Source organism: Meriones unguiculatus, chromosome 7 (assembly GCF_030254825.1).
Source record: "Meriones unguiculatus strain TT.TT164.6M chromosome 7, Bangor_MerUng_6.1, whole genome shotgun sequence".
NCBI classification, from domain to species: domain Eukaryota; kingdom Metazoa; phylum Chordata; class Mammalia; order Rodentia; family Muridae; genus Meriones; species Meriones unguiculatus.
The window spans coordinates 36625896-36648780 of record NC_083355.1 but is presented as its reverse complement, the minus strand read 5'-3'; the positions used below and the strand labels follow the sequence as shown (position 1 = coordinate 36648780).

The following is a 22885-nucleotide window of genomic DNA, read 5'->3' as shown; positions in this document are numbered from 1 at the left end:
AAGTTTTATGAAAAAAAAATGTTATCATAAATGATACTATTCAAGGGCTCCTCTATACACATAGAACTTTGCTGACTAGCTCCAAAGCCCTGGATGAGGCTTACTGAATCAAGCCCTCTGAGGTCATTTTTATGGACATCAAACGTTTTCTGTTCGATTTTATTTAAAAGAAAGTAGAGGGGAATTGGTGGCAGCCGGAGGACCTGTGGGAGTCTAGTTCTTCAAATACTAGGTGTGGCCAGGCCAGGTCCATGGAAGCTGTCGGCCCTGACTGGCCCAAATGCTCTAGGATCAGACCCTGTGCAGGCTGTTGTCTCCTAAAAGAGACGCCTCCATACTGGGGGGTCCGTGCAGCAAAAACCTCCTCCACCTAAGTCGGATCTAGGGAGCTTGGGGGTTGTTTGGGGGTGATTTTCATAAGCGAGTGGCTAGGAACATTAGGGTGTTCTAGGCCCGTGTTGACTTTGGAGAGGTCATGTAACCACGCTGAACTTGAGTTTCTCTGTCTGTTGCTGAGAAGGATGATACTCCTCCTTCAAAAAGGCTGTGAGAATTAGGTGAGGGGTTACCTGTAGACATGTTACACTGGAGAGACGGACCACTACCTGTGCGCTGTAAACGACACCTGTTCACTTCAAATGAAAAATCTCAAATGAATCCCAGGCACGTGGCGTTATCCTCACGGGCTTCAGCTATTACCACCCATAGGGGACTCTACAGATGCCTCAGCAGAACCCACAGGGAGGAGGAGGAGACATTGACCCTTCCCCCCTGAATAGGGGACTTTGTCTCTCAAGTAACACACATAAAGAGTTGCTGTGAAGGCCAAGTAATATAAGGGGTGAAAATACCGGGACAGTGGGAGAAGTTAGCATTTTCCTCCCAGTATCCCAGGGAAGCGGCAGCACCCTGCTTTTACATCCAGCAGAGGTCATCTCTGGTTTCTAAAAAACACCATGGGCTCCAGTGCACATGGAACCTAAGGTGGCCTGAGGACCATCCCAAATCAAAGGCTCCATTGACAGTAGCCATCTAGCCACCTGGGAGGCTGCTTCTGAACTGGCCATCGGCCACTGGCTAAACAAAGCTAGCTTTGCTTGCAGATGGGATCCTTAAATCCACGCTGAGATGAGCCACCATCTCATTGTAATGGGCCAAAATGGAAGGAGAGCCCACAACAGGTCATAGAAATGGAAGGAGAGCCCACAACAGGTCATAGAAATGGAAGGAGAGCCCACAGCAGGTCATAGAAGACTCTCAGGCATACGGATCGGAAACACTAGGAAGTTTTTGTCGATGGGTTCAAATGTTAAGTAGTGAGGATCTGTGGTTCAGTTGTCCGAAATAGCATTTAAAAGTTAAGCTGGAGAGATGGCTCAGTGGTTAAGAGCGTCGTCTGCTCTTCCAAAGGACCGGGGTTCAATTCTCAGCACCCACATGGCAGCTCACAACTCTCTCTAACTCCAGTTCCAAGGGATCTGATACCTTCACATTAATGCACATAAAATAAAATTAAATAAATTAAAAAAATATGTCATATTTTGTGGCTGGACACTCTAAAAAAAATAAATAAATAAACTACAAGAGTGACCTTGGGAAAAATATCAAGGTTCAGACAAGGGGAGCAGGGGTTAGGACATGAATTTATGTGTCCTGTGCCTCTGTGAACCCAGTCCCATGCAGGCACAGGGAAGAGAACAACATAGCTCCCTTCTAATTAAAGTGGATATCAAACCTCAGTCCAACCATATAAGCCCATGTCACTACTGACGACTGTAAAGCTTAAGAGAGAGAATCTTTGCGCATTGATCCATCTGTCTGTCTAGTGACTGTCCGTCTATCTGTCTGTCTGTCTGTCTGTCTGTCTGTCTGTCTGTCTATGGAGTGAAGGCTACAGGCTCTATCAAATCTACTCCTTTCTCTTTTCAGAGTTCAACCAGACAGTCCAGAGCTCTGGAAATATGACAGACAAAAGCAGTCAGGATCAGCTGCTGTTTCTCTTTCCAGAGTTCAGTCAACAGAACCAGGGGCCTGGGCAGTCTGAGGACACCTGCTCTGAGCCCACCAACAAGAAGATGCGTCGCAACCGGTTCAAATGGGGGCCCGCATCCCAGCAAATTTTGTACCAGGCCTACGACCGGCAAAAGAATCCCAGCAAGGAAGAGAGGGAGGCCTTAGTGGAGGAGTGCAACAGGTAATACCAGGAGCCTACTGGAGCAGGCAGGCAAAGGTTCGGCCCCTCCATCCTGTGATGTTGAGGTAGAGGTTATCCAACTAAGTGTGGCTAAATCAGGGCCTCCCAAAGTGTATTCTATAGAACCCCCAGTTTAGTTTGCTAATAAATAGATTTGAGACACGTGGCAGGAGTCACAGCATATTTTAGTATTTTAAAAGCTCCGAGGGGACCCAGAGAGATGGCTCAGTGTTTAAGAGCACTGGCTGCTCTTCCGGAGGGCCTGGGTTCAAGTCCCGGCACCCACATGACAGCTCGCAACTGTCTGTAACTCCAGTTCCAGAGGATCCAACACCCTGACACAGACACATGCAGACAAGATAACCAATGCCCATGAAATAAAGATAAATAAAATTAAAAAGAAGAAAAAGCTCCGAGGAAGATGGGCAAGATGGATCAGAAGGTTAAGGCACTTGTACTAAGCCTGGCTGCCCAAGTTTGATCCCCAGAATCCACTTGAGGGAAACAGAACCAAATCTTGCACATTGTCCTCTAAACTCAGCATGCACACATGCACCCACGCATGCATGCACGCACACACACACACAACACACAAATAAGTGGATGTTTAAAAGATGAAAAAGTGCCAAGAACCCCTGCATTTAAGAAGCCTTGCATAGCATTACTGTTTTTCAATCATGGAATCTCACCTCTGGGAGATAGTAAATTATTATTCCTATGAGTGTTTATTTTAGGAGAGGTATTCTAGAAGCTCTGACATAAAAATTGATGCTGGGGATATGTTTCCCCTCTGTACAGGCAGTTCCAAACTGTTCCTTAGCCCCAGCCTCCACTAATTGTATCCTCATGAGACCAGAAAGAAAGAAAGAATCTGGGGCCTGGCAGCTCTTAGGAGAATGAATGGCACAGTGACACACCTGTAATCCCAGCAGTGGGAAGACAGAGGATGGTGAATCGAGAGTTTGAGGCCATTTGGGCTTCCGGTGAGACCCTGTCTCAAGCAAACAACCAAGGACATTTGGCAGGAGATTATGAATTGGTTAAATCTGTTTGATCCACTCTGTCCACCCTGACTCAACAGATTCCATTTTTGTATTGTAACTGTGTATACTTTTTCTTTTTTTTTTTAAGCAAACACTAGAAGTTCTTGGAGAATCCTTTAGGTTCCATTCTTTCTCTATTCTCTTTTCTTACAATATTGATTCTTTACAACATTTGCTCCTTGCTCTGGCAGAGGCCTGTGGAGTCCTTGCTATGTCTCTGAGCTGAGCAACCTTTGGCAGTAAAAAGATAGAGCCAGCGAGGCTAGGCGGGAAAGCAGCATGGATTTGGCACAATGTCTTCAAGCTGCTGAGGAGAGCCTTCAGCTCCAAGAGCACAGCTCAGGGTGGGATGGGGATTTCATTGGTACCTACAAACAGAGAGACCCGCCCCCTTCTTGATGCCCCGCCCCTCTCCTCTACCTTCTTTGCATTGGAGTAGGAATTTGGAATCTGGATTCTTTGTATCATTTGGGGGGGGTCCCAAGCCCCCAAAGCCCCACAGTGTCTCCCACAATGACTGGAAGAGACTCAGACAGAGCTAGCAAAGAAAGGACTCTGCCTTTCGTGAGGCAGGAAAGGTGTCAGGAGGCCTGTCACTGGGCTTTCTCTTGAAATTGCTTATCCTTGGTTTCCATTCATCTAATAGGAGTCCTTTAGGGGCCTATTATCTGCCTTCTAGGCAAAAAAAGCCTGCTCAGGACCTGTACTAAAGCTTCCCTCCAGCCTTCTCAGATACTATTTGGATGGCCTTTCTGTGGATAGGCCAGCTTATCCAGAGCCCCCACTGACCTTCAGCCAATGCTATCACTGTGTGTATGGCCCATCACACGCAGTCCCCAGCCACCCTCACTCATCATGCCTCCCCTCCGTTCTTTACAGGGCGGAATGCTTGCAACGAGGGGTCTCCCCCTCCAAAGCCCACGGCCTCGGCTCCAACTTGGTCACGGAAGTCCGTGTCTATAACTGGTTTGCAAACCGCCGGAAGGAAGAAGCATTCAGGCAGAAGCTGGCCATGGATGCCTATAGCTCCAACCAGACGCACAACCTGAACCCCCTGCTCACCCATGGCTCCCCTCACCACCAGCCCAGCTCCTCTCCACCCAACAAGCTGTCAGGTACGTAGAAGCCAGGTTCTACCTGCGTCGGAAGGGACTGTTACTGTCCTCGCCAGCCTCAGTCTATACAGTGAGTGCTTCAGGGGAGTGAACACTTTGGGAAGGCTGACCACAAACCTGCTTTCCTGCCATTGCCATAACAGTCTCATGAAGAAGAAGAAAAAAAAAAAAGGAGTGTGCCTCTGGTCAGGTCTCCTCCCACTGCTCGCTCAGCTGCCTGGCCCTCAAGGAGCCCTTTGCCCTTCTCTTCTCTGTCTTCATTCTCTCTGTGTGGCTGCTGACTCAGCCACACAGTTCATCTTCAGAGAAGGCTGCCTATCTCTGGATGTCAGGCCAAGGAGACCGCGGTGATCTATCACTGGCCACTAGGATGGAAAATGGCGTTCCGGCCACCTTCTGCCGTGCCAGGCCATCTCCTGTCTGCACTCTCCAGTTTCAGCAGGAGTCAAATGGTAGTTAAGGCAAGGTCCCTTGGGTGGCAGCCTCTGCTTTGCTGAGCTATCTCAAGACGGAGTCCATCACTTGAGCTCCTCTGTGATGAGTTGGCTAAAGAGTTTGTACCATGTTGCCCTAGATCAGAGTGTCTCTGCTATGGGGTTTAAATGTGTCACTATAGAAGCCTATATCTTTGTGTGGAGAAGGAGCCATGTATGCCAAGCACTGAGTCTGCTTGGGAATTACTTCTCCTAAGAAAGCTGGCTTCCCAGAAAGAAACCATGTTTGGTACCCATGGTTGTTTGGGACCCATGTATACCATACAGAACACGGCTTTCTGATGTGAGGAAAAGCTTGAGAAAGAAAAGGCCATCATTGTTGTACTCTCCAGGCCCCTGAAGTCCCTTCCTCCCCTTACCTGCTTTTTGAAGGGAAACACTCAAGAACTTCAAGCTGACCCACATGTTGGGTTATCCAAATTATCAGGCCAGAGTCCAGGCCACCCTGTCCCTAACAACAATCCGAGGTATGCTTCAGCCGGGAGGTGGTGGATGCTGTAGGCCCGTCCTGAGCAGGGCTGGAGCATTTGCCCACCACGGTGATCCACAGAATTGAATCTGGAAGCTGTGGGGGCGTGGTCCAGGCGAGGAGCATTGTGGAGAAGACAATGGCCATTGTGCTGGGACCTGTGATCTCCACACCAAAGTCAGGGAGCCTGCAAGCTAAACAAAGGCTCAGCGGCTTTCTGACAAGCTGGGGTTGCGCTGAGGTCACTGAGGGGTCGCTAGCTTAGGCCCTCTGTGCCCTGGCCTGGAGAGCCAGAGAGCTAGGGCAGCAGAGCCAGATATTAGAAACAGACCAGAGGAGGGATGAGGGCAGGAGACAGCCTCAGATGGGAGTCTCAGAAGGATATGATCCACTGAAAATGGAGTCTCTGGGCTGCCCCCAAATTCTAGACCTTTATAAAAAAAATTATAGGAAAGCTAGAACCCAGAAGGCCTTCAAAGGAAGAAACTGAGGCCCAGAAAGAGATAATTTGTGGAAACTCACATGATGATGATTAGACATGGAGTCTACTGATTCTTGTAACACAAATATGCAGTAAGCCCTAACCAAATCCTGGCAGTATGAACTGGGGTGTAGCTCAGTGATGGGATGAAAGCCTGGCCATCATGCCTACACTTAAAAGAAAAAGAAGAGGGAGGAAAAGGAAAATTCTGGAACACATAGCTCTGCATTCTCAGGGCTTATGTTCAGGAAGAACTTTCAACAGCATGGCGCCTCTAGAACCACATGGGGGTCAGGCTATCTCAGGGAGCATCATAGGCTTTTCTGGAGAGAGAAAGATTCTACAGCTATCTCAGGAGGAGTCTTATGGGACCCTGGATATTTTCAGTGGCTATGTAAGCCTTTATTTTCACTCAAAGCCCATGAAGGCGTCCTTGCCCCATGGTCAGGGACTGGATTCTCCAAGTGTAATTTCGAACCTCAGTTCTAAGTAGACCGGGGACGTATGTGCCTAATTCATGTAAGTTCTGAGTTTCCTGTGTGTCAGCTGAATGCTGGGTGCATGCGGGGATTAGATGGGTGGACCCGTAAATACCACCTTTCCCAGTAAGCCACAGTGAGATCATTCCTGTCACCTCAGTATTGCAGAGGATAAACGGGTGATAGGAGCAAAGACAGGCAGAGGGGACCTGCTTTCCTTTCATTTCATACACTTGGACATTAATCCTAAGAGGCTGTGAGATGCGCTGACACCCTGGGACTGACAAAGTGGCTACTTTCCTCTGCTGCACTGGAATTAGAACCCGAGATGCCCTTCTCAGGCTGCCAAGATGGCTCTTCAGACTGTCCCCGGGGCTAGGCAGACAGCAGTGTTCAAGGAGGGCTCTGGGCTGCAGAGCCTCGCTGTACCCTCCCTATAGTGGGCCCCCCCCAACCCCATGCCAAAAGCATAGCTGACTTGGAACCTAAAACTTGGAACCAACACTCATTGTCAACACTGGTTATCTATCTACCTATCTATCTATCTATCTATCTATCTATCTATCTATCTATCTATCTATCTATGTCCTGCTTACTCCCTCTTGCTCTTCTTGTGCATGTATATGTATGCATACATGTGTGTATGTATACCCACATATGTGTGTGTGTTGCCTGAGCCACAGGGTTAGACATTCCTGCAAGCCACTAAGGATGCAGTACAAAGGAGGCTAGTAGAGACACAGGGGGTTGATGTCCAGCATCTTTCTTGATGGCTCTCCACCTTACATATTAAGGCAGGGTCTCTTACTTGAACCCAGAGCTCACTGAATTGATTACTCTGGGTAGCTACCGTCCTCTGAGGACCCTGTGTATCCATCTCCCAGTGTACCAGAATCACAGACAAACCTTTGCCTGCCCAGTATTTACATAGGTGCTGGAGCTTTGAACTCTGGTCCCTACACTTGCATAGCAAGCACTTTTTGCCCTCTGAACTATTCCTCAGCCCCTAACACTAGCAGTCTCCAAGGCTAAGCTGGGGAGGAACAAGACCTCAAGCTCCAAGCTCCCTGCTCTACACTGTCTCTTCTCCACACCCCAGCACCTGAGCCAGGAGGCCTGGCAGCCCCAGAGAGAGGAATCTTCCCCTAGAGCCCTCTCCCTGGAGAGCTGAGCCTCCTTTTCCTATGTAAGCCCCTTCTCTCCCAGCTATGCTTGCTGCACGCACCCCACTTGCCCACAATGACCACAGTGTGACCCTGGTCCTGGAATGTCCCACACAATAGAAATGGCAGGAGGGGCACTTTGCCTCTGTCAGCCACTGGGTGGTTACAAGGTACCTTACAAACACACTCAGCAGAATCAGCTGTTTTCAGCCTTGCCCCTCTTTGCCTTTACAATCACACACCAGCATGCAGCCAGGGGTTGTCATGGCTTTGTCTCCCTTATGCATACTTAATTGACAATTAAGCTGGGGCTTTGAACCAGCCTGGCTGCTGCTGATGGGCCTTCATCTTTCCAGTGAGTGTCACAGGGGCACCCTTTGTCTCTTCTTGGGGGCCTAAAGTTACTGTAGCAGGCTGCAGGCAGCCATTTATCTTCAGGCTAGAAGACCTTTATCTGTTGCCCTCCCTAGTCCAGCTCTGGCCAGCAGGAGCTGTCTCTGGTTATAGGGCCCGGTGACAACCCATTCTGCGGCCATTGAGCAGGCCTGGAGTGATGGCCCCTGACTCCATTCTGGATCTGAATCGAGGGAAAGGCCCCAAAAGGTCAGAGGGCAGGGCTGTGGAAGGAAAAGGAGCTGGTTGGAGACTGGTGCTTGTATTGATTGGCTCAGAGGAGAAGGAAGTTGTTGTGGGATGGGAGCTGGGCTAGCCTTGGCCCAAGGCTGGTATCTGTGGCCTGACCTGGGTGGCCTTGCTCTGAGTACAGCTTGATCCAGTCTAAGTCACCTGGCCACCTCCCCAAGGAGGCAAGGAAGGGACACAAGGTACCCATCAGCCTTTGCTCTCCCACACATGTCCTCACTCTTCGATGATCTTTTCAGAAGGAAACGGGCACTTGTCCTTCAGCAAAGTCAGTGACTCGCAGAAAGGAGAGGACACCTCCCTGGGATAAGTTTTGGGCCTCTGGGCCACAGCCTAAAAGGACATATTGTTTCTGGGGCTGCTGCTTTCCTCTGACTTTGAACTCCATCTGCCCCTCCCCCCCCTTTCCCAGCCCAGCAGGCCTGACTTCCCCAACATGTGTCAGAACTTGAAAATACAGAGTCCTGCCTCCTACTTCCCCCTTAGCCTTCTTTGCTCTGCATCCCCAGTGGCTGTAGGAATCTAACCCCGTGGCTTACACAAAGCAGCATCCAAGGTGGGTGTAGAAAATGGCCTATATACATGCACTTCTTCACAACACAGAAATACATTGTACCCAAGGAGATGCCAAACATACCCAGGAGCAAGAAGGAGACTGAAGATGAGAGATCATGACATTCTGTGTTGACTCGGCACTTGCCTGGTCCCAGAAGCTATACTGGGCACCTCTGTGCTTCATCTCATTTAACCTTCCCACAAACCTAGGAGGATGGGTGCTATCAGTATTAATAGCCCCATTTGTCAGCTGAGGGAAGTAAGATGTTTAGAATGTGAGTAATTTGTCCAAGTTCATAGTTAGTCAGCAGGGGGACAGGTTTTGACCTGTCATACACTGTCCATGTGTCTCTGTTTGTTCTATGCCAGACACTAAAACCTTTTAAACATGAGAACTCATACACACACACACACACACACACAGAGAGAGAGAGAGAGAGAGAGAGAGAGAGAGCATGTTCCCTTGGTCTATACATCTGCTGTTCCTACCTGAGTGACAGAGGTGAGGTAAAGAGAAGACTCAGAGCCTAGCTAGTTCACCATTTCATCTCCAACTGCCGGCCCTGAGCAAGGTGAATTCTGTGGAAAGAAACGAAGACCCCTCTGTCCCAAGCCTATCCCTATCTGTGTGGGGATTTGAACTGCCCTTGCATTCATCCCTGTCTGGGGCACTAAAAACTTTAACAACTTAATGGGGCCTGTGAGACAGGGTAGGCACCTCAGCTCACCTCTGGGATCTCCACCCCCTCCCTGGGCAGCAGACAAGAGGAGGGGGTTTATGAGGGCAGCTGTAAAAAAATATTCATCTCGGCAGCAAAGGTTCCCAGAGTAAATGAGCCAGCCCTATTGTCCCTTAGGAGGAGGAGAAATGAAATTGCCTGGCATCCTGGCTGGCTCTCGTGGTTCAGAGCTCTTGTGGACAGGGCTCCAGAGTTCTGCTTCTTGGGGGACTTAATCTGACAGTCATTTTATCTCCTGCATTTGGAGGTCATTTTATCTCGTGGGTACCACCCCATCAACTCCCACTAGATTGGGGAAGACAATCAGGATATTAATGAGATTAAGAGGTCTGGTCGGCAAGGTATTCATTCTACTGCCAGCCCCCTAGGGGGCCAGCCCTGGTCTGCATACAAAGACACTGGGCAGGGCTGGTGGGCTCTGGGCTCAGCACAAAGGGACCCCCAGCTGATCGAGAACTCCTGTCACCTGAGGGATCCCACTGGCTATGCCTAATCCTTCTGAAGGGTCCTTATAAGATTTGAGGAGCCCTTGCTAACCTCCCAGTCCCCTGTGAAGAGGAAGGAAGCCGCCAGGAAGCATGGAGTCTAGCCTGCAGTTTATAGGAGAAGTGCTCTCTGGATCTGTTTGTAGAATGTTTGATGGGGAGTAACAGAAACTTGGAGAGATTGAAGCACTAGAGGTGCAGAGAGGGGCAGAGGTCTGGGCAAAAGGGCCTTTGAAGCCACCTGCTTAGCAGAAGGTGCAAGAGCTGGCCTTGTGCCTCTACCCACTTTTCAACAGGAAGTGGAAACACAAATGCGGAAGCCTGTGTGTTTGCCTGGGTATGTGTGTGTGCGCTCGTGCGTGTATACTTCTATACGGATAATATGCATACATACATGCATATGAACATATATGTGTGCATTTTATGGATACTATTTATATTTTATATTAATTTAATATAATAAAACATATCTTCAGAATAAAGTCAAATGAAGCAGCCACTCCTAATTATCATCCTGAGCTATTCACAGGTACTCTAGAATGGAGTCAGGTAACTTTTTTACTGAAGAGCCAAAAGTGGACAGTTTAGGCTTTCCAAGCTCTGCACTCTCAGTCCCAGCCATTCAGCCCGCCTCTGCAGCACAAATGCAGCCACAGGCTGTGCATACACGAATGCGTGGCTGACTCCCAACACAGCGTTATGTATGCGATCTGGAATTTGAATTCATGTCATTTTCACATATAATGAAATATTCTCCTTTGGGTTTTTTCCCCCCAACTATTTAAAAATATAAAAACCAGGGCTGGAGAGATGGCTTAGTGGTTAAGAGTGAGTACTGCTCTTCCAGAGGACCTGAATTCTGTTCCCAGAAACCCATGTCAGACAGCTCATGACCAGCCATAACCCCAGCTCTGGGGGCATCCAACACTTCTGGTCTTTGTGGGCAGGTGCACGAACTCACACACCTAATTAATACACACATACACAGATATATATGTATACATATATACACACACATGTAATTCTTAGTTGACACATTATTTGGAAGAAGGCTGCTTGGGTCAGCCAAATTCTCAATACTGCCAGGCTTATTAGGTTATTCCGTTATAGGCCAGGCATCAGTGGTTACTAAAACTTTCCAGGTAGACTACTGGACCTCCATGAGCTGAGAAATAACAGAAAAGCTTCTCCATGTTAAAGTACATGTTAATTACTTGGGTATATGTCAAAATGCATATTCTGGTGAGGGACTGAGGGGCAGAAGGAGAGCCTGAGTGTCTGTATTTTGGTGATGGACAAGGAGATGGCTTGGTGGGCCACACTACCGGTCGTGAGCATCTTGGAGCAGATCCATTAGCAGCTGGCCTCTCCCTGTCCCCTAACCGTCCTTTGACTGACCACCACCAATCCTGCTCAACATGTCTTAATAAAGTTCTTCTAAATCCCATGGGCACAACAACAGAGCCATGGGTCATGGAGGAAACCTCAATTCCAAGCTCACCTTCTGTGTGGCCCCAGGCAAGCTTCTGGAATCGGAGCCTCGGTTTCTCAGTGTCCACAGCCACTTGTACAGAAGCGGGAGGAGGAAATGGTGTGGTGTGTATGTATACAGGGAAAGCACCCAGGCACAGCAGGCTCTCATAAATGATGGCTGTTGTTATTCCCTGCCAGAGGCTAGCTTGTGTTGTTATTTGAAAGATGGTTTGTTTTTGTTATTTGTGTTATTTGCTATGTTGTGAGGGGTCCCACTTAGTTCCCTGTCTCCGTTGGAGGTCTCATTCAATCTTGATTTTTAGAGAATTTGGGTATTTCCAACTCATCTTTGCATCTGGCACAGACTCAGTCTGGCTTCTTGTCACATAATGGGTGTAAGGCGGTTTCTTATCTTCCCCAGGACTGCTCAGTGACATCCATAAGGTCTATTCAGTGTCATGGGCATTTAGTACCAAAGAGAAGCAGCTGTGATTTGCATGACTGATATTGGGAGAAGGGCTCTGGACCGTACATCAGGAGGTCAGCGGCAGCCGAGGACTGAGAGTTTCCTAATCCTAGCAGGGTATTTTTCCTCCTTTAATGAAAGTAGGTGTGAGTACCCGCTTGTATGTATTGCTTGTATATACCTGGGCCGTGGAAGCTGCCAACTAGAGGGAGGGTGGTGCTTTCCTGATGGGGGGTGCATCTGAGAAGCTTCCTCCCCCCCCATTCTGAAGGGGAGCTGAGAGCTGACTCCAGCAAGAACAGGAGGGTGGGCTCTAGCCTGCCCTGAACAAGGGAAGCCTTAAAGCTCTTGGGAAGCCACTTTTCTCACCTTGGGCCCCTGCTTGCTTTTACCCTGTGCTCTGGCTCAGCAGCCTCCACAGTAGGCACAGTGGGTAGCTCCAGCCACTACAGAGTCCTCATCAGGGAGGACTTTATCCTAATACTCAGGGAACACCAACAGTAAAGTTTCTTGGGCAGCATACTCTGGATGTTGGAGACAGATTGAGGCACTTAATGGCTTTTCCAAGAGGAGTCTATATAATGTGGGGTGCCATGAGGCTGGGGTCCTAATACCTATAGGGAGCTGCTGCAAGGCTTGAAAGTGATAACACATACCCCAAGTCATCTTGTCACTTGGCAAGGAAGACTCACTTCCCTCCCAAGGAAGGGTTCTGGGTCTCCTTGGGTTCTTGGTAAGGGTGTGGCTTTGCAGTTTCCATGAACATCATCATTTGAGACAACCAGAACCATGAAACCCAAAGCACTGGCAAAACCTGGGGTTCTCCAGTCTTCTTCCTACAGCTCATCAGAGTCACCTGGGGAGCTCATTAAAAATAGGTGCAGTAGCTCCACCCGCCCCTATAGGATCAAAGTGCTGAGGTACAGTGACATGGGTGTGGAGCACTGGAACATGTGTCCCGGGACACTTGGAGGCACAGCCAGGGGTTGCACATGTCAGTCAGTCAGTCAGTCAGAGAAGAAGCATTCTGAAGGGTTGACAATGATCCAGCAGTTTTTTGCTCAGCTGGAAGGGGAGAGGCAGCTGGGGTCGGGAGCCCGGGGCCAGGGTGCAGGAGTAACTCGGGAAAAATCATTAAGTTTCCTGAGGATTCTGACCTGAAGACCGTGTCGCTTCCAGTCTTGAGCCCCCCTTCCCATCCCCCCCCGCCCCCGCACTCTGCCACTCAAGTACAGAGAGAGGTTTGCTATTGTGGTACTTTTATTGTTTAGTTCATCATCTGTCTCCCTCCCTCTCCTTTTCCCCTTTCCTTCACTCCATCCCTGCTTCAGGAACTCTGTGCTGTTAGAAGCCTTCCACCTTTATTAGGGACCATTAGGGCTTTACAACATCAGCAGATTGGGTGGGGCCAGTCACAATAAACAGATTTATACTGGGTATAAACAAGACACCTATAGCTGCCAGAGGTTAACACTTCCGGGGCTTTTGAGTGGCAGTCTGTGCGCCCGTGCCTTGGAACCTTGTCCGTTGCATGATGCCTCTTCTAGCTCAGCACCCGTTGGACTCTGATGGCCAGGAAGCCTGATCGAGTACCTGTGTGCATGGTGAACAAAAAGGAAGTGCTTCGGTGATCGCTACATATTTTACAGATGGGAACAGAGGCTATCTTCTTTGCTATCTAGAATTCTACTCCAGGGCTTCTTTTGCACATCTTCCTGTAAAACAAAAGCACAAATGGCTCTGCCTTGTTCCCATAGTGAAGGGAGCCCTGGTGTCTAAGCGCCCTGGCTCACAGAGTCCTAGGTCCCTGAGCTGAGGCATAGCCAAGCCCCTGCTGGATTCTTCACTGTCTCCCCTGCTAGGCCTGGCACTGTTGTAGCCACTCACCTCAACTGTGGAGTGAATGTGTCTGTTATAGAGAGGCTCCTGACCAAATGCTTAAGGCATAAATGGAGTAAGCGTGTTATTCCATTGTATAGTTAAACGGAGCACAGCGTTCATTCTTCTGTGACGTCCGTAAACATTATTGGAAGGCTAGCTTCCCTTTTCTGGAAAGGACGCCCTGGTGTGCCATCTCTTATCTCAAGTTTACAGTTCACAAACTAGTGCCACCATTAAATGCTCCCAGAAACGTCTCAAAGAGCACAGCCTGGCTCTCTCCCTCCTTTATACCACTCAGTCTAGTTGTATTGGTTTAGTTTCATGGTCTATCTGATTTAGATCCTTTTATAATATCTTACTAAGCAATATTCGCTGGACAAGAAAAGTGTGAGACTGGGTCTTTCCGAGTTTCCACTGAGCGACCTAAGGTCTAGACTCTGTACATTCTGTCTTCTGAAAAGACAGAAGAAATTCTGCTGGACTCTGATCATCTCTAATGGTGCTCCCCAACACTCCCAGGAGACTAGAAGCCAAAGGCTCAGTGGCTGATACTTGGTGCTCCCTGGAGCGAGCATCCACTCCTGAGCCTGCTGGGTGATCAGCATCGATCTGTCATGCTGATAGTGATGATAGTGGTGATGATGGTGATTATGCCGACTGAGCCATCCCAGCGATAGTGATGAAGAGCCTGGCAAACCAGGTCAGAAGGAGGCAGCTCTAACACTTGTCAGGCCTGTTGTCCCTGGCTATCCCCTCCCAGTGGGGGAATTGCTCATGAATAGGTCACAGTGGAAAACCTCTCTTTTCTAAGGCAACTTTATTAGTCCTTCAGTCACAATACAGATGTCTGTTTATAGGTCCTCACTTTGTGTAGACACCCAGTGGCTCAGTCTTCTGATGGCTTTATAGCCTTCCTCACATTGCCCAGCCCTCTGGGAGCATCACCATTCTCCTTGTCAGCCAAGCCTGGGAGCCTTTGTTGCAGCCATATTGCCCCTGCCTGCAAAGGCAACCTCTTAGAAAAACCCCAGACCCCAGGAGCCAGACTGCAGCAGGACGCTGTCTGCTCCCACAGGCATTAGACGAATGATGTCCATCATTAACCCTTCTGAGGTTTTTACCTTACTTTCTTTTTTGAAAGGCATGTTTAAGTTACTGTGGCAAATGCCTATTAACCTTTTCCTTACCTCAAAAATCAGCCCAGTGGACCACAGATTGGCTTCTAACATGCTGAGTATAAACTTAAGCATCTCACTTACAGCTCTACAGAGGCAGTGCATCTCCCTTGCCAGGCAGCAAGATGACGTGGGCTATGTGTGCTGTCACTTTTAAGCCTCACTTTAGAACCCTCAGCTTATATTAATGAAAGCACCTGTTCTTGTGTCCTCGAAGAGTCCTAGAATAGATGTATGTTTGGGCAGCAAGACTAGAGAATGAATGAGTCCCCCTATCCCCACCCCACCTAAACACACACACACACACACACACATACACACACACACACATACACTCACCATCTGTATCAGTATGCAGTGAGATCTCAGGTGCAGAAGGCTGCACCCACACATCCTGCCACACTCCTCTCTGATGCCTTCTGACATGAAATTGCTTAAACCTCTCAGTGATGTTTCCTCCATTTTTTATTGTATTTTAATTTCTTACTCCCTTTCCTTTTTCATCCTTAAAAAAAAATTATCTCCCCTCACTACAGAAAGAAACAGGGGACTTACAGAATACATATATACCTCAGTGGCTTCTCATGGAGCCCTCAGTCTGGTTATTCTTTCTCATTGACTCATTCCACAAATCCCTGGGTACCTGGCACAGGCCAGGCTCCATGTAAAAGTTGCTGGAAGGAGAGGCAGGGGCTAGAGAGATGACTTTAGCAGTTAAGAGCACTGTCTGCTCTTTCAGAGATCCCGAGTTCAATTCCCAGCAACCACATGGTGGTTCACAACCATCCTGTCCTGAAATCTGATTCCCACTTCTGGTGTTCATAGACAGAATATTCATATACATAAAATATATTTTTTTAAGTTGCTGAGGAGACAACAGGGTGCCTACGTTCTCATGAGAGATGCAGCCAAGAGACAAGGCTACAAACCCATAAAATTGTTTCAAACTGTCTGTGGGTCATGATAAGGTGGCTTATCCTATCAGGAATCCATTTGGGGGTTATAGGGAAGAGGAGAGGGGGTCAACTTCAGAATGTCAGACTGGCTGGGTGACCCCTGGCCAGAGGTATCTTAAACCATCTGAGAACTGCTGCCCATTGTGTCACATGGGCACCTGTGGCCCATTGAGAAACCCAGGATAAAGGCTGGCCCGGGTGAGGCCTGCTGGGGTTCTCCGATGCCAGTTAGGCCCTTTCGGCTGTGGCCTCGGACTCTAGGCCGAAGTGATCTTACAAACCGCCTGATGTTTGCTTGCAGGAAACAGGTCTCTGGCAAGGACATGCCCACTAAGGCCAACCCTGTAGAAGGAAGGACATGGGTGTCCGTCCCTCCTTCCTCCTTGGCTGTAGACGTTTGAAGGCACTATGTACTTTTAGCACCTACCCCAGCTCCTTACTTTTCTCTCCTCCTCGTGCTGCTGCTTGCATTCACTTTGGTTTCTTTTTTATAAGAAAACCAGTTTGTGGGCTTCCCTGAAGTGTCATTCAGTGCTTTACCCCTTGAGTCAAGAATGTTTGCCATCCTCACAGGCCTGTCTGTGTCTCCTGCCGTGAGGGGGGCTCCCACCAGTGGCCTTTGGGATCTAGAACTGATTCTGACCTAGTGTTTAAATTGCTTTCATTTTTACATCAGTCATTCCCCGCCCGCCCCGCCCCCCAGGCTTTCAGACTTCCAATTTCCTAAACTCCTTGCAAACACATGTCTCTATTCTTAGGGAGAAATAGTATTCAGAATGGCAAAAGTCCCATGTTTCCCACAGAGAAACTGAGGCAGCCGTGCTAATTCATTTGGAAGCTTTGGTTTTTGGAGTCCCCGACTTGAAGCCAAGGAACTGTTGACATTCTTTTAACGACAAATGAACATCTGAGAAATCCACCAGAGTCTCTCTGCCTCTGTTCTCAATAAAAGCGACGGGTGCTTAGTGGAGGGAGGCGGGGGTTTAGGAGGACACAGGCCTGGACCACTAACACTAGCTTAATGGCCTCCCCCTTCCTCCTCCCAGTACAAGGTTGGGACTTTATAGGAAACACATTTGTCTGTCTCCCACGATTTACGGACACGGTGGCTTCATTTTGGAAGAAGTTTCTCCTTCGCATACTCTCTCCTACCCTGGTTCAGATATCTAGTTTTAGACCCAATGGGTTTGGACTGTACTCTGCATGAGGTTAGGAACACAGAGAAAGAATGCGTGTGACAGAGCCCTGGCCAGTTGAGTAATGTTTACTCTGTCGGTGGCTGGGGTGCTTACTCGAGCTGGCATGGGTCCACCAACTGGAAGAACATTCCTGCATTATCACGAATAGGAGCTGGCTTAAAAATGAAATGTCAAGGGTGAAGGCATCCCACCAGGCTCTGGGTACAGCTTATAAATCCCAGCAAAGGGAGCCCCTCCACCCTGGCCTCAGTGCCAAAGGCCTTATAAGGGACAAGCTGAGCCCTTATTAACCAAGAGTCCCCACTCTCCTCTTTCCTTATCCATGAGGAATTCCAGATGTGATTTCCTGGGTGGCATTGTTCTTTCTGTTCATCCAGCATTTTGCCTCCCAGAAAAGCCAGTGCTTCTCTTACATTGTTTTATTAATCCAGGAGAAGGTAATCTATATGTCCATTTCACAGAGGGGGAAAGAAAGAACAAAGGATAAAAAGTTGACTGATCCAAAGTCATAACGGACAGACAGACAGACAAGAATTTTAAGTATCTAGGGACTGGTGTTTTGTTGGTTTCCAGAATTGAAGTCTTTGCTGTTTTCTGAGGGTCTTAAGAGAGGCGGGCTACATAGTCTACAAACTATAGGTTAAAGCCCCCGAAACAGATTTCTGACACCTGAGCAGCTCTTCTCTGGAGTCCTCCTGTAAGGCCGTCGTGGTTGTCTTTGAACACACGAGGCACAGCTGGTCCTGTATAAACCAGCATCACCTGTACATAAGTCGCACAAGAACAGTCACAGGGCCGGTGGGGAGAACCACACCACCGGCGACACAATTTAAAACGATAAGCCTCCCATCAAAACCTCAACACGGTCTGCAGGCGCTAGACGGTGAAGAGGGGAAGAAATGCCATCCAACTACAGAAGTGGCCCTTGAGGCTGGAAGGGGCCTGGTGTTTTCCTGAGGAAGTAGGTGTCGGAAGGACTGCAGGTCGTTGTTGTGAAAGGGTGGACAGAGGATTGCCTGCAGTCAGAAGGAATTATGATTCCCAATGGGCACAAATGTGGCTTACAGCACTCGAGGGACCGAGGCGGCTGGGTGATGTCCCAAGGGTGTGTGTGTGTGTGTGTGTGTGTGTGTATGGACAGGGCTGCTTATTCTATTGAGCACTCCCAGTCAGCTTTGTGCAAATTCCTGAATTCATCTATCGCTTCTCTATTGTGAAATTTGTGTGACTTCCCAGCAATCCCTAGTTATAGACCTGGAATAGATTTCCACTTTCAATACAGAACTGTCCATACTTTCCCTTTCTGGTTGTTCCTTGAGGTGTGTGGCCTGGGTCCTCAAAGTGTCTGAGGTCTCGTTCCTTCATTCTGTAAACAGGCACAATGCCAGGTGCTCTGTTAGCCCGAGGAAGCAACAATGAGCAAGGCATCTCTTCCTTTGAGAGGGAGAGAAAAGTAAACACGTCAGAGTCCAGGGAGGCCGGCTCCTGTTGCTGAGACTCTAGAGCAGCAGCTCAACCTGTGGATCGTGGCCCTTTTGGGGGTCCAACGATCCTTTCACTGGGGTCTCATAGCAGATATGCTCCACGTCAGATGTTTTTGCATTATGACTCATACCAGTAGCAAAATTACAGTTATGAAGTAGGAGCAGAAATAAATGTATGGTTGGGGGAGGGGTCACCACAGCGTGGGGAGCTGTGTTAAAGGCTAGTAGCATTAGGAAGGTTGAGAACCGCTGCCCTGGAGCCTTCAAAGGACAGAGAGAGGATGACACCACAGAGCAACAGGCTGACCGAAGAACATCTCCCCAGAGATGCTACAGGGAAAAGAACTGTCCAAACAGAGGGAACGGCGTAGGCAAGGCACAGAGGCAGTGGCAGAGCTGTCTGACCTGAGGTGACTGCATGGAATGTGGTGAGGGATGAGGTGTTTTAAATAAGGCAGCGTGCAGACGCACGGGCCCCATTCCGTCCGTCACAGGTATTTGGGCTCCTTCAGAAAGCAGGAGGGCATCAGAAGTTTCTGAGCGGAGAGGCCGGAGAGATAACTCGGTCCATGAAGTACTCACTTTGGCGAGCCTGGAGACCCGAGTTTGATCCCCAGTTACCAAACCCTGACCCCCTGGCAAAAGCTGGGCGTGGTGAGACAGTTTTGTAATCCTAGCGCTGGGCAAGCAGAGATGGAAGCAGATTCCTGGGGCTTGGTGGCTGGCTGTCCTAGCATGCTTGATGTGTTCCAGGCTAGTGAGAGACCTTCTCAGAAAATAATAATAATAATAATAATAATAATAATAATAATAATTATGGGGTAGTGCCTGGGAACAAATACTCAAGGTAGTCCTCTGGCCTCCACTTGTGTGTGTAGCATGCATGAACACACACACATGCAAAGAAATCCCAGGGTACATCTGGGTGAAGAGCACCCTAGACATGGGTGCTGGCATAGGAAGGTAAGGCCAGGGTTGCCCTGTCTCTTGGGACCAAATATTTCCTCCATGCTCTTGACACTTCCAGCCAGCCTTGCTGAGTGGAAACCAGGTTGTTGGGAATTCATCAATAACCCAAGGCCCGTGAGACCCAGGGAACAGTGGTGTCCAGCACCAAGGGCGTGTCTCTAGATTGCACTGGGATGACTTGGCTGTCGTATCTACTTCCCACAGCTCAGAGGGTCCATGATAGGGGCGTGACCAAATACTGACTTCAGCCGAGCAGTAAGTGGAGGGCGCGTGACCACGATCTGCCACAGCCGTTTCTCTTTGGGTCTTTTGTGACAGTTAACCTGGTGTCTTCAGTAAGTCAAGGTTAACCCAGAGGCCTTGTCACCTATCTCCAAGTCCAGGGCTGGCAATGGTGACTGAAGAAGAAAGCATCCACTTCTTCATGAGGTTTCCAAGTGTTGTTCGAATGAAGATAGTCGGAAAGTAAAGAGGGAAGATACTTGGATCAGATACTTGTTATATGCCCAGCGTGGCCTGAGTATATGCACATCCACTAACTCATTATGTTCTTTGCCAATGACCTCAAGGGTGCACATTATTAGCAATAAGGAGGCTGAAGCCCAAGGGAGGCTAATAATCTCCCGAGGTATATATGGCTTTGGCATGGCATGGCAAAGCCAGGATTTAAATCCAGGTCTCCTGGCTCCTTTACTTTCCTCTTTTGTTGCCATTTCAAGCGCTCTTCTGAATTCACACAGTCTTGGGCTCTGTTTTCTGTAATAAGAGCATCTACTCCTGGCTTGTGGGCAATCTCATAATGTCTGTCTATCCTGCCTCTACTACACTGGCGACTGTTCCATCCATGACAGAAGCATCATTGGGGAAGGATACAAATGGACCTAGAGCTGTCAAGCCTTGTGCCTAGTTCCATTCACACTGCGCTGACAACAGTCTCCTCCCCGTAGCACACCATCCTCCATCTTCTAGATAAGGAAGCTGGAGCTCACCCAGCAGGTAGATGGGAAAGGTATGATCAAAACAGGGATCCTCTATCACCCAGCCAGAGATCTTAAAGGGGAAGTTCAGAGACCCACCTGCACTTGGCAGAGATGCTAGAACACAACAAAGTTCTTTGGGGAAAGAAGAAGCCTGTAAGCTACAGCCTGCTTGGGGTGAGCCTCCTGGCCTCTAATGAGAGGCTCTGGACTCTTACCATACCTCTTGTGAAGGTTTTTGTTTCCCATGGATAGCGTTCGTTAATTATTTTTAAATAAATAATCATGTAGCCTGTGGTAGGGGAGAAGCCTCCCTGTGACCCATATTTGATCATCAGAGGGCTGGCCCTTTTCCTTCAGCCAAATTAAATAGGCTAAGTCCAGAGACTGTTTGACTTGAGAGCGAATCGATGGTGGGGACAGGCTGGGAGGTGAGCACATACCTGACTCCCAGGGTTATCACTGTTCTCTCAGGAGCAGGGCATCTTGGGGAGGCAAATAGCTGGTCAGAGAGTCGAAACATGCAGGCGAAATAGGAGTGAAGTCCAGATGCTTCCGAAGGAAAGAGCCGCAGGGTGGAAGCCAGGCCTCCTGCCAAGTTGCTTCCTGGGCAGTTGAAGGCATCAACAGTTGCCAGAGCAGGAGCCCCTAGAAACTGCTCTCTACCGGAGCGTTCCAGCCGTGCTTAGAATCTGACCTTAGGAGTCCTAGAATTCGAGAATCTTCGTAGCCGTGTCTTGAGGTCTATCCTGCTGCCAGCTCACCCTGCCAAGTATCTGTGTCCTCAGTCCAGGAGTATGGGGCATAAGGCTGGGAGCTAGAGAGAGTTGTGTCGCAGCCTCAGATAGCCCCGGAGAGGCAACACTCTCTCTGGTTCATGAGAGGAGATAGAGAGACCAGACAGCCAAGGCAGGATTCAAACCTGTCTGTCTCTAAACCCCAAAGTCTTCCCACTGCACCTTCTTGCTAGAAAAGTCTTCTTTGCACTGATTGGAAATCCTTGCGGGTTGGTCAACCTCTGCCTTCGGAGAGACTCGTGCCTTCAGGAGGTTCAACTGGCCTTCTCCTGCTTTCCATCCACCCATCCATCCTTTCTCATCCCTCCATCCTTCAAAAGAAGTTGACTAAATGACTATCAAGGGCCAAAACACTGGCAGCATGAGAAAGAACAAAGCAAAATAGACTAAAGTGTCTTCACTTGGATTGGAGAGAGGATGGCTCAGGCATCATCTTACAGGCTAAAATAAGGCTCACAACCCCAAAGACAAAACATATTTTTATGTGATATTTATATATAATCTTATATTCTACAATTAAAGTAGAGGCCACGCCATCCTCGCCCCGGGGCAAGATGGCTGATAGTTCTTGTGAGTGAACAAGGAGGAGAAAACAATTTTGTTTTTTTGTCACCCACCATTGAAAACAAGAGGCACTGAGTCAGTGTTCAGGCACCCGCCCGAGTGACACTAATATTTCCTACTGGGTTCATGTTGTTTTGCAGGAGTTCGATACAGCCAGCAGGGAAACAATGAGGTCACTTCCTCTTCAACAATCAGTCACCATGGCAACAGTGCCATGGTGACCAGCCAGTCGGTTTTACAGCAAGTCTCCCCAGCCAGCCTGGACCCAGGCCACAGTCTCCTCTCACCTGATGGTAAAATGGTGAGTACACCTGGGCCATTGTAGCACTGGAGCTGATAAGATAAGAGGCTAAACAAACACGACTTCTCACAAGGCCTGCCTCAAACAATGAACCATTGTAGCCCCACCGGGGAAAATGGGGGCTGTCCAGAGCAGGAACGGAAAGGTAAGCTGGTGACCCAGCCTTTGGCGGGTAGAAGAGGTGTTCAGTTTGAACCCAGCCAATAAATCTGACAGAGCTCTGCTCTCATTTTATTGATTGAATGCCTCATAAAGAAGCAAGCTGGGTGGGACGCTGTTTGGTTTGGGGCTGCCAATGACATTTGTGTTGATAAAATGTTCATTTATCCTTTCCCTCCAAGGCCTCCAAAACCAGATATTTTTTTTAAACAGAGAGGACCTCACTTGGAAACAACCCCCCATCTCCCCCCCCCCATGTCCTCTCCAGACTCATCTCTTTGGGTCCTGATGAGGACAGTGTCAGGCTGTAGTGGATGGCAGGAGATGGGACTCCTGAGCTGGGAAGAAAGCCATATGGCAGGTGCAGGGGGTGGTGCCCGGAGTAAGAAACAGTGACTTCAAAGGCACTGTCACCAACTCTCAAATCTCAGCTCTAGCACTTTGCAGTGGCACAGCCTTGGGCAAATTACAGAACTACTTTGGTTCTCTTTTCCTCATCTATAAAATGGGGGTAACAGCAATAGGGTTTGGAGGAAGTGTGATAACACATGTAGGAAAATATTTCATGAATGGCGGTGCTGTTCCTTCAGGGTCAGCGCCGTGTTCATTGAAGTCTTCTAACCA

The 22885-nt window shown here is 48.8% G+C and overlaps 1 protein-coding gene across 4 annotated transcripts in view; it reads left to right on the top strand.

The window, feature by feature from the left end:
* Hnf1b (HNF1 homeobox B) overlaps positions 1-22885 on the top strand; it is a 51792-nt gene that overhangs the window by 7788 nt on the left and 21119 nt on the right. For 3 of the 4 annotated variants that reach the window (XM_021641469.2, XM_021641473.2, XM_021641471.2), the window contains exons 3-5: positions 1930-2194; positions 4117-4352; positions 21942-22102. In XM_021641469.2, the coding sequence (XP_021497144.1) occupies positions 1930-2194; positions 4117-4352; positions 21942-22102 (662 nt within the window). The remainder of the gene's footprint in view (positions 1-1929; positions 2195-4116; positions 4353-21941; positions 22103-22885) is intronic. The other variant, XM_021641470.2, reaches the window with a different exon arrangement.